At 41.3% G+C, this 17,697-nt stretch overlaps 3 protein-coding genes across 3 annotated transcripts; 1 reads left to right on the top strand and 2 right to left on the bottom strand.

Annotated features, from left to right (window-relative positions):
- Positions 1-663: 663 nt before the first annotated feature.
- Positions 664-8,617, top strand: tial1 (TIA1 cytotoxic granule-associated RNA binding protein-like 1). The gene is made up of 12 exons (XM_079169076.1): positions 664-800; positions 1,232-1,328; positions 1,584-1,682; positions 1,828-1,882; positions 1,990-2,077; positions 3,814-3,889; positions 4,142-4,250; positions 4,831-4,926; positions 5,042-5,126; positions 5,340-5,463; positions 5,811-6,046; positions 6,163-8,617. The coding sequence occupies exons 1-12, from the start codon at positions 772-774 to the stop codon at positions 6,284-6,286; spliced, it is 1,218 nt and encodes a 405-aa protein (XP_079025202.1). The 5' UTR covers positions 664-771; the 3' UTR covers positions 6,287-8,617.
- Positions 8,618-9,403: 786 nt separating this feature from the next.
- Positions 9,404-14,602, bottom strand: pkd2l1 (polycystic kidney disease 2-like 1; the record flags this gene model as incomplete). Its single annotated transcript, XM_079168597.1, has 15 exons — positions 9,404-9,517; positions 9,703-9,844; positions 9,952-10,082; positions 10,186-10,303; positions 10,569-10,690; positions 10,779-10,877; positions 10,968-11,088; positions 11,180-11,361; positions 11,447-11,617; positions 11,708-11,936; positions 12,022-12,246; positions 12,336-12,589; positions 12,686-12,813; positions 13,759-13,872; positions 14,332-14,602. 15 exons carry the CDS (start codon positions 14,600-14,602, stop codon positions 9,404-9,406), a joined length of 2,421 nt encoding a protein of 806 aa, XP_079024723.1.
- Positions 14,603-17,265: 2,663 nt separating this feature from the next.
- atoh7 (atonal bHLH transcription factor 7) lies at positions 17,266-17,697 on the bottom strand (the record flags this gene model as incomplete). Its single annotated transcript, XM_079169271.1, has 1 exon — positions 17,266-17,697. The coding sequence occupies one exon, from the start codon at positions 17,695-17,697 to the stop codon at positions 17,266-17,268; it is 432 nt and encodes a 143-aa protein (XP_079025397.1).

Raw genomic sequence — 17,697 nt, 5'->3', positions numbered from 1 at the left:
TAGTGTTGAAATACATTGTGGCAGACAACAATACAGGTTTCCTTACATACTCCCAGAGGTATCACAGCAATGTATTCTTTAATTCAACAGTCTCGTGATTCAGCGGCATTTTTAATATATATATACCTTTAAATACTATGTGTATTGAATACTTAAATATGTATCTATAAATTAGTCAGTACTCAACGCATTTTAATACACATTTTGTTCAGTTAGAATTACACTGCTATGAGACAGAATGAGTAATTCAAAAAATGTTCTGCTCACGCTGGCCCCTGAGCTCAGATCATAGACTGCAAATAGGCTCAGGTCCAGAAAGTTCGAGGTGGTTCGAGACACCGCCAGATCCGCCGAACACCGGTGAGTAATACAAGCTCACCCTGGCATTCTACTTCAAAATAAAAGGCTCTTCCGTTGCCTTATAAGATAAATTAGGTGCTAAATGCGTTCGCTGTTTTGGCTTTTGTATTTGTTAATTAACTAATCACACCCAGGAACAAAAGATATTTAAGAAATTTATTCTTTACAATGTTGAAACTGTAAAAATGGTGGCTATTCGTTACCTCACTCTGACCTCGGCTCGCCTGGGCGCTTTTTTTCACACCACCCACGCACGCACGCACGCACGCGCCTGCTAGCTCTCTGGACTCCCAGCGTGACGTATACCCTGGCGCCCGGTTAGCTAGCTTCTGAGCTAGTTAGCTAGTTGTTGTAACTAGTTAATTAACAGGATTCACCGGAATCGGTAAACGTTAGCTGTCGGCTTCGGTCATGGACGACGAAAGCTATCCCAAGACCCTGTAAGTACTGTTATGTGTCCAACTGCAGTGTTAGTTAGGTATTCTTAGCTTCGCTAACGTCGGGACCCGGTGGCTAACCTAGCTAACGTTACACAACCCTGGCGAATACCGCCATACAGCACAATGTTATGTCTCACTAGCGTCAGGTTATTAAACACAAGGTTAAAAAGAAACGCGTTTGAAGAGTTAAACGGCGGCAACTATCTCGTTAGCCGTAACAAACGTCTGGCTAGCTTGAATGTCAGGCAAGCTAACGTTAATAAAAAATAACGTCACATAAGTAACTCACCGACCGAACCATGCAAATACCCTAAATTAGCTGTAGATGGGTCAGTTTTTCAGATTAAGTAATATTATCACAGTCTGTACCACCTCGTCGTTAAACTACAGTTTAACAGCTTTCACTGAATTATCCCCTCTTCTCCCTTCAGGTATGTGGGAAACCTCTCCAGGGATGTAACAGAGATCCTGATTCTGCAACTCTTCACCCAGATCGGGCCTTGCAAAAGTTGTAAAATGATCACAGAGGTAAGCAGCCAAGAATGTTGATTTGATCTTTTACGTCTTCTCCTTTTCTTTTCATGTCCCCTGTATTCACATACATGGAGGGAGACCATGTCCAACTAATTATCCAACATTAGATCATAAATTGGAATAATAAATCCACTGTTGACTACAAAGGAACTAGACACATTTTAGCTGCAGTTACGTCACATTGGTCCACCACATAGTGGAAGTGGAACCCACCTGATGAACCTTTGTGTTTGACCTTGTCCCACGCAGCATACAAGCAATGACCCGTATTGCTTCGTGGAGTTCTTTGAACACAGAGATGCTGCTGCAGCTCTTGCAGCCATGAACGGGAGGAAGATATTAGGAAAGGTAGGACAATACGTCTGGTCCAAAATTCAAAGCTTGGCCGCGCAACTGCTTGAATTCCCTTGTGATCCCTCTTCCTTGTGTAGAAAATGTCAACTTCTCAGATTCTCTGTCATTATTTTAAAGGCTCTCTGTAACATTCTTTCAGGAGGTCAAAGTAAACTGGGCCACCACTCCAAGTAGCCAGAAGAAAGACACGTCCAGTAAGTGTTCACCTATTGATTCTTATAAGCTGCTGACATCTTAAGTTGACCAGAGAATAGTAAATGGTTTCTTCCCTCTGTTTGTTCTCACCTTTGTGTCGTTCTAGATCACTTCCACGTGTTTGTGGGAGATTTGAGCCCTGAGATCACCACTGAGGACGTCAAGGCTGCATTCGGACCTTTTGGGAAAATCTCGTAAGTCTTCACTTAGAAGGATAATTCTTTTTACGTGCAGTACAACACATTCGTATGCTGCTGCAATGCAAGCATATTGATTTATCTCAATTTTGGGAATATTAAGTTACTTCTTAGTAACGTTGTGTAAACGTATGTTCTGAAACAACTGTCTATGACCATGTTTGCATGCATACACTATGGGGTGACTTAACTGTAAATGTAGTGACGTTAGGAAGTTCGTGCATGTTGGGATTTCAAACACTGGTCCACAAGGGATGACATCCTGACGGTTGTTGTACCTTCTCAACAGTCTACGAGCCACGTCTGATCTCACGTGAATCATTTAGTTTTGGGATTAAAAAAAAACAATGGTTTGATATGAGACACTGGGACACCCTGGTGTCCTAGGGGTTTGTGGGGGGGGGGGGGGGGGGGGGTCTGACCATGAACTGCAACGTCCCCTTTGTCCATGCATGTTGTCCAGCTCCCCTTCTCTCTCCGAGTATATTTGAAAAAGCCACGTTATCTTTTGTGAGATGCAATGTTTACAAGTCAACCGAGATGGTGAATGTTCAGGAGAACCAATCCAGTTTCGCTTCATCGTGATGTATTTTGTTTGTCAAATGTGTATTCAACAGTGACATTACATCCATGCATGTAAACATAGTTGTGATGGACCAACATGCATACACAAAGTACTCTTTCACATGAAAGTACTGCACCTTTTTACCAACATGTGTTTTTAACAGATTTGAACAGTCTCGTTTTAAGTTTCCAACACTATACCTGTAAGTTGTTAAGAGCTTTGTTCCAGTTACTTACATGTAGTCTGTGTATTTTGTATTTTTATGACTGAAGTGTCAACTTTTAGCCTACTCCTTTTGCATATTTAGGCTGTGGTAAGTACATATAATGTAAGCTGTGTGTATAAACCTGAACAGCTTTTAGTTGTGGGTCTCAGTGAAGTAATAGCACTTTGGTTATTTTACAGAAATGCTCATAGGATTGGACAGGAGCTTGAAGGCTAACAGCAAGGAACTGTGCACTCTGGAGACTCAGATGTAGTTTTTTTTCTCTATTTATTCCATTCTTTCCACATGTCTTTATTTGTAGATGCTATGTATTAACATGATCTAGCTTAGATTAACAAATTCCAGCACTCAATGTATTCCTCTAAATCTATGTTTTAAATTGTCTCATTTTGATTTGCATAGTGTTGTTTGTAGTGCAATGATCCTCTTCCAAAAGTTCTGAAAATGTCAATTTCTCAAAATTTGCAGCTCCCCAAACTCCATACTCCATAGTGGTGGTAAAGAATTGACACGGGAAAAAAAAGAAATCTGTTAACAGGCCATGTATGCCGTTTAATTCCTTTTTTCTCTTTTTGATATTTTCTATATATTTCTATTTGTAGCGAGAGCACCAACAGCAGATTTTAAGAATGCATGGTAATCCCTTTAATCTGTTCCTTTTTTTTTGTGAGTTTAAATCAGGAAGTGGTGCTCTAGTGGCAAGGATCCATTAATTCATCTGAAATGATTTAAAACCAGTACTGTAGGCTGCATGTTTTTGTACTTGTTTTGTGTTCCTCTCAAGTGTTTTAACAAGTCAGTGCTCAGCACGAGGTCATGATAGCTAATGTACATTCATTTAGGACAGAGTAGAGTAGTTCAGTTTGTTTTGCGTGGTTCCTTTTTAGTGTGAAACGTTAGAACTGAGAAGTGCACTGAAGTCGTTTTCACGTCTCCCTCCAGGGACGCCCGTGTTGTGAAGGACATGACGACAGGCAAATCAAAGGGGTATGGATTTGTGTCCTTCTTCAACAAACTGGTAAGGCTCCAGTGCAAGAACACAGACTGAAGGTTATTTCTATTTTCTGTTTATTATCCTACTTTAATACAGTCACAGTCAAGGAAATCTATTTAATCATAGTTGACAACGCCATCAATCATCTAACATTACATAGTTCTAGTAATAATACAAGCAGCAAATGTATATTTTGAGAACCGAGTATAGTCGCCAGCAAACTTTACAGATTCATCACATTCCAGAGAGTTAACCGTCTTTGATTTGGATTCGTAGGATGCAGAGAATTCCATCATTAACATGGGGGGACAGTGGCTGGGAGGACGTCAGATCAGGACCAACTGGGCCACACGTAAACCACCAGCTCCGAAGAGTGTCCAGGACAGTAAGTGTTAAAGATCCCGCACACCCACACCACGGAGTTCACTTACTGTACGAGGCGAGTCCATTTCACCTGGCAGATTTCTGTCTGACCGCACCATCAGGACCGTGTTAGATTGACTTCCTCCTCCCTTCCTACACCTTTAGCCTTATTGGTGCATCTGAAGCTCGCCATAGGTCTGAGGGCTAATCAGCCTGGATAAGTTAAAGTGTGCGTGTGTGTGTGTGCAGGCCCTTAATGCCTAGTTCTCACTACAGGACTAACACCCTGATCGTCAGCGACCTGAACTTGACTTAAAGACCGTACCTTGCTTTATTCTAGACTTTAATATATCACATTGATAACAAATACGGGAGTGTAGGTCATTTTATCATATAGATCATACGTTACAGCTGTAACTTGTTTTTATTCCTCCAAACACACCAAACATCATACACGGATACAAAAACTAGGCAAGACAAATAACCGTGAAAATAATAAACAAAACCGCAGAATGAATTAAATACAATAGAGAAAGTGAACTTAGTTTTGACACTTTGTGTAAGAACGTCCCTTAACGACTGTTGCTTGTCTTTTATTGCAGATGGCTCAAAGCAGCTGAGGTTCGATGACGTCCTGACTCAGTCCAGCCCACAGAACTGCACCGTGTACTGTGGAGGGATCCAGTCTGGACTATCAGGCAAGTGTCACGCTGTCTAAAGATGCACATTAGTAGTCTTACTGCTTACCGCACACTTTCCCTCAAATAGCCTGAAAACTTAACCACTAACCTCTTTTCTGTTTGATTCTTTCAGAACACCTGATGCGCCAGACCTTCTCACCTTTTGGTCAAATAATGGAAATCCGAGTTTTCCCAGAGAAAGGATACTCTTTCATCAGGTAACGCCTCGGTGCAGTGCAGCATCTGGCCGCTAGATGTCAACACAAGCACACTGCATGACTCAATGACAGCCAGTAGTTGACTCCGTGTCAGCGGCCTTTTATGTTCTGTTTGTCTTCACCCAAAACAGTTAGCCCGGACGTGTATTTTCAATTCTGCTTGATGACTTTGACTGCTAAGCTGCTGTTTTTCCTCTTTTTCTTTTTTTTAAGGTTTTCCTCCCACGACAGCGCTGCCCATGCCATTGTTTCAGTAAACGGCACGGCCATTGAAGGACATCTAGTGAAGTGCTTCTGGGGCAAAGAATCTCCTGACGTAGCAAAAAATCCACAGCAGGTAGGGAGAACGTCACGGACAATGAATATTTGATCAGATTTAGAGAACAGCATGTATTTTTATAACTTCAGCAGAGATGACGGGAAAGGAGGCGAGTGATGTCTCCGGTCAGACTAGAGCTACACTGAAACTGATCGAACTGACAAATGCAATTTTAGGAGTCTTTCTGTTAAGCCTATTTATAATAACTATGAAACGAAAATAGAAACCGTATTACAAATCCAAAGATATGTTTTCGGAGTGAAGCCGTGGATTAAATGGCTCTGTACTTGCTGTATTTGCTCCTAATTGAGCATAGAGCTATTGGGACTCTTCATGTATTCACTTCCTCTCTGTTTGTCACTAAGGTTGAGTTCGGTCAGTGGGGGCAGTGGAATCAGGTCTATGGGAATCAGCAGCAGCAACAACAACAACAACAACAACAACAACAACAACAACAACAGCAGCAACAGCAGCAGCAGCAACAACAGCAGCAGCAGCAGCAGCAGCAGCAGCAGTATGGGCAGTATGTGACCAATGGGTGGCAAGTTCCCTCCTACAGCATGTACGGTCAGACGTGGAACCAGCAAGGATTTGGAGTAGAGTAAGTTGAATGAATCTTTCCCCTTTTAACCTGGGGGAGGGTTTATTTATTATTTATCGATCTTCATATGCAGCGACCACGGTCATACTAACGGGGTATTTGTGGCGTCTTTGCAGGCAGTCCCAGTCACCAGCCTGGGTGGAAGGCTTTGGATCTCAGTCAGGCCAGGCTGCCGCCGCATCCGGCCAGGTCATGTCCAACCTGGCCAACTTCAGCATGGCTGGCTACCAAGCGCAGTGAGCCGGCCCAGACCTAAGCGTAGTACCAAGAGGATTTCGTCAACCCTTTTCAGACCACGCAGCACTCTCTCATCTGGGCAGATGCTGTGTTGGAAGAAGGGCAGGGGCCATATTCACAAAGCCTTTGTAGCTAATAGTCGCTCCCAAACAACCAGTTCACTCAGAACTTTAAAAAAAATAGTTAACATGATCATAATTCATAGGTCTGTTATGGATAAGTGCTCTTCTGGGCTTCTGAAGTAAAGCTAAACCAACTGTCTTTGTCTTAAGATGTTAAAGGACACACCGACCTTTTGACTGTCTGGCCCTGTGAAACCTTACCCAGTGTGTAACAAAGGATTGTGTAGCATCATGACTGACAGAGACCGTTTGATGCCTCTTATCACACGCTGGATAAGTTCACCAATGGGCCAAAGCATCGAAAAGTAAGTGTGGTCCTTCAAAACGTAATTGTTGCCCTCCTATATTCAGAAGTTGAGCAAAAGATGTATCTGAAAAACATGACGTGTACTCGTAGAAACCTAACCGCCACGGTATTTTTGATGAGTTAGAAGCACAGTTACTACAAGACATCATGTCACTGGAACAAGGATTCAAATCATGGAAACCTCAAACTTTAATATTGAGTTATTATACTTAAGCAATATCCACTTTCAATATGTTTTCCTTTAAATACATTTCAGTGTTTGTTACAGACTTGTCATACTTTCACTGCATTTTTCTGTCATTTTATGAAACCGAGTACAGTCTTCATGCGTTGATGACGTTGATTTCTGTGGTGTAGGTTGGTTTGTAAAGAGGCAGCGAGCGGGTACCATCGGTCATGGATCTGTGCTACAAACTGCTGTAAAAGAATTAAAAAGTTGCCAAAAGAATGAACCGACCTGCTAAACGTTGGTCTGGGCTTAGCTTCAGCTCATAGAAATTCATTCCCTCTTCTGATTTATTAATGATGAAAGCTTTGTGAATAGAGGCCCTGGAACGACAGTTGACCTTTCAGTATGTGTGAAGAAAGTATTTGTATAAACTGTGGCTTTAAAGGAGCTCTAAGCCGGATGTGGTATCTCTTGGGTACATTTTGTGTACAAAGAAAATTGTCACCGACGCAGATCTAAAAGCAAAAAAAAAACAAAAAAGAAGTTTTTTTTTTCAGTTTTTGTATCGGAGTGATCAGCATGATATTTGCAGACTTTTGATGGATTTTAGTTTACACCTTAATGTAGCATAGATTTGACTAATTTATAATCCTGTATGTCAAAGTAAAGGCTACAGCCCATATAGAGAAAACATTGTAAAAAGCTTAACCCCAAATCTTTGTAAAGTGACTGTGTGCTGATTCTGGGGGCTGGTTTCCTGGAAAGTTATTGAATCTTAAATATTTTTCTTCCCTCCTCTCGATAACTCATTTAATTTATAATCATTTATGGGGTTTTTACAAATAACATTCAACTTAATTTAGCACCTAAAACCAGCCCCTAATGGTTTTTGCATTGCATTTTTCATAATTATTTTGTCGCTTACTTGTGCAAAGACGAGTGCTTACTGATTTGGGACGGTTGTTATTTTACAAAAGCAGAAGCTTTCCTAAATACATCATTGATTTGTCAGGGCAGCAGCCACTCTTTGCCCCCTTTTTTAGTGCATTTTGAAATTTCTCAGTATTTGCAGAATATTTCCATATATTCCAGAAAAAGTGTTTTTAACAAATCAGCGGCTAGTTGTGCCGAGGATTTCTCAAAAGATGTCCTGCCATTTGGATTTCCTTTGCGTATGTGCCACCCTGTACAGTACATCACTCTCACTCTCCTCTTCGTGTGGAATCAGCCGACAGACTTGATCACGCTTTTGTTTGTTTGCTTATTAAACCCGGGGGGATGTCTGTGTAACTGCAAACAGTGTAAATATCAACCCTTCACGACACTTTAGAAATAATGTACATACCGTCGGTAGAACTTCCATCATTAAGTTTCAGCAATATGATTGATGAATAAGCCTTAATTGATGTATGAGTAAATTCAAACGTGGTGTTATTTACGGAGGCTCTATTACAAACCCAAATTCTTTTCCGTTGTGGATTTTTCCCATTTTTACGTTTGTGTGCCATTTTTTTCCGAGAGTAGCAGTAAAGCGAGTGATGTTTCAGCTTCAACTGCACGCTTATGACATGTAATACATTTGTTGCTTAAAATATTGAATGTAATGGAAATTTGCTTTTATGACAGTAATACATATAAGTTGAACGATATAAATGATGTTTAATAATAAAGGATGAAATACATTTTCCATTAAAGCGGGAAAACTCAATAAGTGACTTCAAATAAAGAAACGTTTGAACCTGGTCGTTCAGTATATTTATTGGACACTAATAAATTGTGCTTTACACAGAGAACAATTATGAAATACGCGTTCTGAAATGAATGTACCTTCTATACATTTGCTCCAAATGTCCCAGATCCTATTTATTTTTCCATGTTTTGGCAACTCAGGAGATGGACAAAGGTGGGTAATAATTATTAAACAATGTCTTCCATATAAACATAATTAGGGAATTATTTTGTAGATACATCTCACTACACTGTGCAACAAGTCAAGGGGCGCTTTGAGCAGCCGTGATAGAATGTGAACATTCATAAACATTAAATGACTAAAGCAAAGCAAGCATCGCTGAGTCAGACATTAGGTGGCAAACACGCTGCATAATATTAGATTATATTGCATAAGTATTTTCTTCTAACCTACTCTTGAAATATATGTATATTACACAACACTACTATGTAGATTTATATTCAGGTCTCATCTACAACATATATTGTAGCCTTCTACATATCTGAGCTTAAACTTGAACCAGATGTTTATATTAGCTCTAGTGCGGTGGCCTAGTAAGCAAAGAATTTCAAAAATGTTTTTATACAGTATTTACATATTTCCATGAAATGAGTGGTTGTAATTTAAGAGCAGTTGAAGCAAAGTACTGCCACGTCACGCTGTCGCTAGTTTGTCGATCTGAGGAATCCAGACTTTTAACATGGGAAAGAAGAACATATCGTTGTTGGCGTGTGACCTGCTCATCCTAATGTGTGAGCTGACGTCAGAGAACCCGTGACTCTCAAGAGGTGAATCACATGTGGCAATCGTATGTGGTGCTAACTGCTGGTCTCCTTGATGACATCTCATTCTTCGTCCCTCTGTCCACACAAACCAGGACGCTCCCATGTGAGGCAGTATCATCGCTCTGGATAGGGGTAAATCAAAAAGTCCACATTTTGTATTCATAGGATGTAAGAAAACTATTCTCTTTGGCATTATCAACAACACAGTTGTTCCATAGCTTCAATAAACCTTTCAGTATACTAGATAATATAGTATCTGATGCGTACTACAGGGTTTATGGAAATCTTAATCTAGTTCTATACTCACATCGTTTTTGGTCGCAGTGAGTTTCCTTGCCGTTTCGTTCCCTTTAGCTTTCTCTTGTAATCCCAGTTTCTCCATAATCAACTCAATCCTGGATGTGATGCCTGCCACAGAGCTTTCAAGCTGGAGAACCTGTCTGGCCAGTCTTCCATGTTGAGAGAAACGTAATTCAGTTTTTAGTCCATTTGTAATGAAATCAAGTTCTCATATTTGAGGACAATTCATATGGTTCAATGTAGAAACTGTTCCCACCTTTGAAACTGTTCCCGGTCCACGAACGTATGACTGGAGTGGTTCTGCTCATTGGACGTTCCAGGAGGCTTCTCCAATACGTCTTTCCCATAATGCATTCCAAGATTGTTGAGTTCAGCGCAAAGAGCATCCTTACAAACAAAAAGGGGAACACCATTGTGAATTCAATGTCTTTTTTTTTGCTTGTCGAGCTAAATATGAAACAAGTCAAACTGTATGGACGATCACACAAACCCTCTTTTCCTCCAGCTCGATTTTCATCTTCTCTTGTTCGTCTTCGTCTAGAATTTGGTTCCCGTCATGGTCAAACCGGGAAAAGGCTGCAGAAATTTCATGATCAGCATGTCCCATCCTATGACATCATCAAAGCATTGAGGGTTACTTACATTTCATACTTAAGTTTGAATATGCTCCAGTTAAGTCCATTTTATTTACATAGCCCAACATCACACATTTGCCTCAAGGGTCCTAACAATCTGTACCGCATACAACACCCTTTGTCCGATGACCCGTGCTATAAATAAGTAGAACCCACCCCCCGCCAAAAAAACAAACATAAGTAAATAAATGGAAGAAACCTCAGTAAATGAGATTATAGTTGATATTTTCTCACTTACTCTTTCAGAGTTTCTCTGAAGTCCTTGAATTCAATTTCTCCAGATCCAGATCGTAGCGCCTTCTGAACATCTGATATTTTCTCCTTCTTAAGTTTCAACTTCGTAAATGTCTTCATATAGCTCTGAATTAAAAGACAATTCCATTTTGTTTGTAACTCTTGAAAAACTTTATCCAAAGATAAATATCTATTTTCACATGAATCAGATTACCTGTTTGATGATGTCAGTAATCTGTAGCTCATCTTTTTGGCCCGAGAGCTCCTCCTTAACTTCAGAGTATGTGTCATTTATGATGGCCAGAAACATGTTCTGAGGGACAGATACATAAAGAGGGACTGAGAACGCTTTATCTTTATCCTTTTAAAATCAAACGTCTTGTGTTTACCTTCTGATGCTTACCAGTAAAACAAAGAAAACAAAGAACACATAGGTAACAAAGTAGATTGGCCCAAGAACTCTGTTAGCACGATCAATGGCATCGTAATCAAAGTCTCCGAGAATAATCCTGAACTGTGTGAAGCTGCAGAAAGAGAAAAACAAAAAGGATTGATTTATTCATGCTCAATCATCCTCTTCAAATATTTTGTGAGGCTGTTTTGGACACTTCTTACATGCACTTGACGAAGGTGCTGAAAGATTCAACCTCTGTCCCAAAGAGCAAATATCCAAGCTGAGCGTAGGCGAAGAACACTATGAAGAACATTATGGCGAAGCCCAGGATATCTTTAGCACATCGACCCAGTGTGGAGGACAGCTGAGTCATGGTCTTGTTAAAACTGATGTACTTGAAAACCTAAAGAAAACACTCAATCTAAGGGATGACGCCTGAGCCAGATCATTTGTTAAGTACTGTGTTGGAGTGAAAGATGTTACTTTACCTTGATCCACGCAAAGAACAAGTTCACTGCATTCATGTTGTTGTACTGTGTTTGCCAGAAGGCCAGAAATTCAAAGTCAGCGTAGATACCAGGTTGTTCCAGCAGTTTGCCAAGCAAGTTGTCCACTTTGACAGTTCGGAAAATATTGAAGACGATGGCAACGATGGCAAGCTGGGACGGAGAATAGTTACACTTCTTTGAGGCGAAGCAAAATCAAAGAAAAGGACATGTTTGAATCAGAGGAGAATTACATTTTCTTACCATTATGACAACGATATCCAGTATGTTCCAGATGCTTTTGAAATAGGAGAGCTTGTGTATTCGCAGCTCAAAAATCTCCTCCACAACATAGTAGAGGATGAATAAACAGAAAACCATCTCGCAGCCGAGGATGAAGTAATCCCAGTTGGTGATGTAGCGAATCAGTTTGACGGTTCTTATCTGGTAGGAAGGGATTGCTCCACCAGTCGCTGGGAATTCAACCACCAACCTGAAAGAGCGAATAAAACTTTAGTCGACCAATGCAATCATATCAATCAATGGGTAAAGTTGCTATTGTCAGTTGTGCTCTTTACCTGATGACGCAGAACATGTTGATGTTTGCGTTGTAAGTGGAGAAGTCGAGGAAGGCTGCTCTGGTTCCTCGGTCGAGCCACAGGTTGTCCACCAGCTCCTCCAGAATGATGACGCTGTCCTCTTTGGTTCGAGTCAGGTCTCGGTAGTATCCCGCTCCACTGTATGTGGTCAGCAAGCCCCAGTGAGAGGAACCTTTGACTTCTTTCTCTGTGTGGTAGGTCCAGCTGCAGGGGACCAAGACAACTTTGCTGTAGTTCTCCAACCTAACTGCATACCCAAAGTAACCCTGTAAGGAAAACAGAGAGCGACTTACGCGGTGCCATTGATGAGACCGAAGCTCAGGTCGTCCTCCTTCTTGTCGTTGTAAACATCGAAGCATCCCGTGATCTCATCTTCGAAGTCCTTGTGAACCTTGCAGGAGTTGTTCATGATCTTGATCTGCCTCATTCTGGGCACTCCCAACAGCATGTTCTCATAGTAGATGAAGGACTGGTCTCCTCTGTCCAGGGACTGGTTGTTGTACCATTTAGTCCAGTAGAGGCCGTCCATCAATGGGCCCTGAGCATACTGTTCATGTAACGAGAGAGCAGTTTCATTTTCTCGTTTCTCAGTGAATTCTCATTGTTGTAAACATGGAGCAAATGAATATGGAGGAAAACTCACAGTCCAGAAGTCGGCCATGGTGCCAATGGACTGAAACTTCACCCCACTATTACCGCCTGTATTCACAAACAGGTCCGTCATGGCTTTCGTGTAGTAATAGGTGCTCGAGCTGGTCATACCGTATGTCACTGAAAGACAACGTCATCACATTGTTAACTGCCGATCATTGGTTCCTATCTGGCTTTGCTCAGGCTCAGCTGTAAATGTTGCTCTATTCAACAGTCGGAGATAAGACTACTCAGAAGCAGACACGCAAGGCCCCATTGAAGACTTCTTTGTTTGGCTGTGTTTATGTCACTGCAGTCAAATGGATCAAGATCAGAAGCCATCATTTGTTTGAAGAGAGAGCACGCTGACCTGACGCAAACAGCCTCTTCAAACAATGTAAATCTAACCCAGACAAAGCAACAATGGACAGGGCCAAATGCTCTTATCGCAAAAAGGCAAGGGAGCAGTACCCAAGTCCCTTTCACTCCTAATGCTCAGCTGGACAATGGCTTTCTCTGGCAGAGGGATGGGGAAGGCATTTGTGGTTGGCATTAAAGTAGGGGGAGGCTTTTGATGGTGAATCAACAGTCCAAAATGCCCTATTCACCAACAACCTGCCAAAAGCTGAGCACTTCAACAGGGGATCAACATTGCTAATCAGGTAAAATAATACAGGAACACAAAACAAAATATGTAATTCAATCCAATGAAAATATACCGTGATGCATTTAGTGTTTAATACAACTTTTAAATGTCACTTTATGGACCATTAATGTGTGAAAGACATTTTGGACAGTAATTGGAAGTAATTTTCATGCTTGAATGTCAATTCAACAAGTGTATTTATACATACAAATTCCGGGAAAGTAGGTGTAAAAATTCTGTTTAAATCAGGTATCACTATACTTTCCTTGAAGACTCTTACATTTTAGAAGTGTACAGGACACTTTCCCGTTCTGTACTGCGTGTAAGAGAAGCGCTAAAAGTGCACATATACCATTTGACCAGGGTACTGATCAGGATTTCTGAGTGCCAGAAATAGACATTCATATTGGATATTTCATACAGGATAGTAGAATACTTACAGAGGCATATATCCACCAGGAACACCAGATAGACCATTAACTCACGTAGAGTGGTTCGGACAAACAATTCTCTGTTGTTTGAGGTGTTTTCAGTCAGAGTTGTGCCCCAGAAGCCTACAGACAAATTACAGTCATTATGATGCTACATTATTTATAGAGTCGAGTGTTTTAAAAGACCATGCAGACGGTGTATCAACTTTGATCCTGGGTTTGAAATAAAGTAGCTGACCTAAATTATGATGGTCCACAGAAGTTTTATGTAAAAAAAAAACCGGAGTCTCATCAGTACTAGAACCAAAGAAAGACGTAAGATGAGATGTTTTTGTCAAGATCTTGGCTAGGTGTCGTCTATACTTATTATACTAGCTGTAGAGATGTCAAATGGTAAATGGACTGCATTTATGTATCTCTTTTCTAGTCTACCGATCACTCAAAGTGCTTTACAACACATTCAAGTGTCTTGCTGAAGGACAATTGAAGGAAGCAGGAGTTGAAAATGACTAGAAAACTGCTCTACCTCGACCTTATAGAAGACGTACTGTTGTAAACTGCTGAATGGGTTCCACTTCCTACCTTTGATGAAAGAGCAGCAGCCTCGTTTCTTCACCGGGCTTTGGTCAGGGGATGGTGATTCCTCCAGGAATGGACTGGGGGTGTCCAGTTTGTACATGCTGTCCATGGAGCCCTGGAAGAGGGGCTGAGAGTTGTAGATGGTGCTGACCTCTCGGGGCAGGGGCGGAGGGGAGCCACAGTAGCCCTGGTTCACCCAGGCTCCGTTGCCCATGCTGTCCAACTCCACCTGCCCGGTCAGGTGGCTGTCGGCCCGGTTGTTCAGGCACTTCATGCTGTTAAGACACCTGTGCGTCTCGTGTGGACTGCTGGTGTGTAGATCAGAGAGGAAAGTGAGGCAGAGCAGGGCGGGCAGCTTCTAAGCACCTGCTGGAGAGACGTTTATAAAGAGTGGATGACATAAGCCTGGTTGAGGGAGGAGCTGGTCCTCTGTTGGAGCTTTTGTAGTCTCGAGACTGAGACCCAGTTAAAAAACACAACATTGACGTACTTGTGTCCTGTTTTGCATGGTTACATCACATTGATTTGGTCTGTGATAAATGATAATCGTTCAACGCATTAGGTAGAATGAAAGTAAATAACCAGAAAACAACATGAAATGACAACCCTGCTTCAACCTTGCAGTGAAGAGCTGAAATCATCACAAAAATACTTTGCCAAATCGAACGATCTTCATCCCATAGTTCTGAACAACACCGCCACTTATTAATATGCTGCTAAATGTCTTCATCAACATCCAGCCGTGTTGGAAGACTGAATAATTGAGCAGCTAAAAGATAATTTAATCTGTTTTGCCCTCTCAATTACTTCCATGCTGAGCACATTGTTGTCACTGTTGATTACCAACTCATCCAATAACGTGCTCCTATTGAGGAAATCAATTAATTGCACGTCGATTGCATTTCTGTCACCAACTGTTTGCCGCTTGTGACCAAATTAATGAGGAGCATAATTGCAGTGTCACTGATGGTCTCCTCCTCATTACTATTACGCACTTTTGACTCTGCCATCTATTCATTTCAACACGCCAACTGTCAGAAAGCATTTATGTAAACATTCATCACTATGACCATCTGGATCAAGCGTTTGGCACCTCGTCTATTGGCCGAGTCTCCTCTGCCAGCCCAACAAGCCCCCCCTGCAACACTTACCACACGTGTATTTACAGGAAGTGTTCTTGGCAGATATCAACAATTAGTTAAACAGATAAACTAATGAATACTGTGATATCCGTCCACGTTTGTGTGTGTTTGTGTATTTTGTGCAGCTAGAGGCTTTAAACCCCAACCGACTGGATTGTGAGATGATTTAAAAACAACGCAATTCCAAGTATTACATCCCAAAATCAACGGCAGGCTAATAAGATGCGTGTAGTGTATTAGCAGTTGGACAATACATTTAATACACTGCTGGAGACGTCTTATACTTAATGCAGATAGAGTTTGGGTCCCGCTGTGGGCGTTCATGCTTCAGCGGCTGCGAACAGAGCGATTACACACGGCCATTACCACACAATAGAGTTTAATTTCTGCTCCCCCTCTGAAGCCGTGGCAGGATCTGGCACACAGGCTTCCTTAATTTGCTGTGGCTTGTGCCACCATTCAAACTTTTTCAAATCTGTAACAATCACTTTTCAGGGGCCGATGATTGCCATTTAAATCTGTAGCTGTGTGACTCTATCAACGGACAGTTGGCATCCTGGTGTATCTCTACTGACAGTAGACTGTGCTGTAGCAGAATTGAATCATAACTCTTTAATCCTTAAAAACTCCAAAAACAGGTTATTTTTATAGAGAACATTCATGAAAAGGATAGGGATTTTACTTGCCCCCCCCCCCCCCCCCCCCAACATGAGTTTATTTTAAATGTTTATGTTTTGGTTCCCCATTGACGTAAAACAGTCTTATCGCAGAGCGCAGGAGCTCAGGACAAAAGGAGGATTTATTCCCCAGTGTGCAGAGCGAGGCAGTGCAGCAGACACGAGCTGCCATTTCTCCTACTGAGCACTTGACACTCACAAAACAAAGGATGAGCTTTACATTAGTTCTTCTCCCTGACGACCCTTCTTTTATTGGTTTCACGTTTTATTACCACACAAAGAAGACAAAATGAGACCATGAGGGTTAAAATGGCAAAGATTTCTGGATAATATGTTTTTATTGAAATGAAAAAAGTATGCATATGCGGTAAAATGTACTTTTTAGTAAATGTACTATTTTCAATATGTCAGGTTTATATTTTGCAGTTATAATTGCTTTTCAAATATTCAAAAGTAAACTAAAGTAATTATTTTGACAAGGAATCAGCTTTGTGTGTAGTTAAAAATGTCTTACTTGGCATGTAATGTAATTACATATAGTACAGTACCATTATTTGGTTGCTGTATAAAAATCACATATTTTACCATCATAATTATCCTTTGCTATAGAAGATAATAAAGAACAAGAGAAACAATTTTTCATACAAAATAGTTTATTTTCTTGATCAAAAACTAGAATTCAACAAAATAGAGGTCTGCGTGTGAAAAATAACATCTATATTTCATCTCTACAAACGTACACTTCGACAAAAATAGTTACATATTGACTCTAACGATGCAACTAAGACCACAAAGATTTCCCCAGAATCCATTTAACATTGCACAATATTTTAGGGCCATATCGAAAATAACTTTTGATTTAAAATACACCAAATAATACACATCTTCAGTACAATCTAGTGGTCATCACAATGACACTACATTTTTTGTCATTGCTACTACTTTGAACAAAACAACTGGTCAACAGTGCTGGGTTTCCTTGCAAAAATAGAAAAATAAATGAAGAAGAAAAATAATGCAATACAAATGTATTTACTTTCTCCTGGATTAGAGGAGAAATATTCACATTGTCACTCACATCCAACAACATGACTGATTATCTGCCACCTGGCAGCAGTTTATGCGTGGACCTGGTGGCCATCGAACGGATATGAGAACGACGAGTGGATGTAGTCCTGATCAGTGGGGGAGTCGTACCTCATGAGGCAGGGGTAGGTTTCAGGCTGCACGCAGTCAAACTGCAGGTCCAGCCACTGCCTGTGAGGAGCGTTGTGTTTCCTGGCGTCTGTCAGGATCCGGTTGAGGGCCATGATGTAGCTGAGGGCCATCTGCAGGGTTTCATACTTGGACAGTTGTTTGTCCTGGCCCCACTGGGGGACCACTTTACGTAAGCAGTCGAAGGCTGTGTTCAGACCCTGCATCCTCTTCCTCTCTCTGGCATTGGCAGCATTCCGTCGCCTCGTGACGGTCTCGTATTTCTCTGGGCTCTTGGAGTCCGGTTCCGAGGACTCGGATCCAGAGTCGGTGCAGCTGGGTCGCCGGGACTTCAT

This window comes from Pholis gunnellus, assembly GCF_910591455.1.
Source record: "Pholis gunnellus genome assembly, chromosome: 11".
Lineage (NCBI taxonomy): Eukaryota > Metazoa > Chordata > Actinopteri > Perciformes > Pholidae > Pholis > Pholis gunnellus.
The sequence above is the reverse complement of the archived record's forward strand: the minus strand, read 5'-3'. Positions and strand labels throughout refer to the sequence as shown.

Coding starts and splice junctions, on each gene's coding strand:
- tial1 (XM_079169076.1), top strand. CDS start 772: ATGGACGACGAAAGCTATCCCAAGACCCT. Junction 2,078..3,813: donor GGACCTTTTGGGAAAATCTC/GTAAGTCTTCAC, acceptor GTCTCCCTCCAG/GGACGCCCGTGTTGTGAAGG. Junction 4,251..4,830: donor TCCGAAGAGTGTCCAGGACA/GTAAGTGTTAAA, acceptor CTTTTATTGCAG/ATGGCTCAAAGCAGCTGAGG.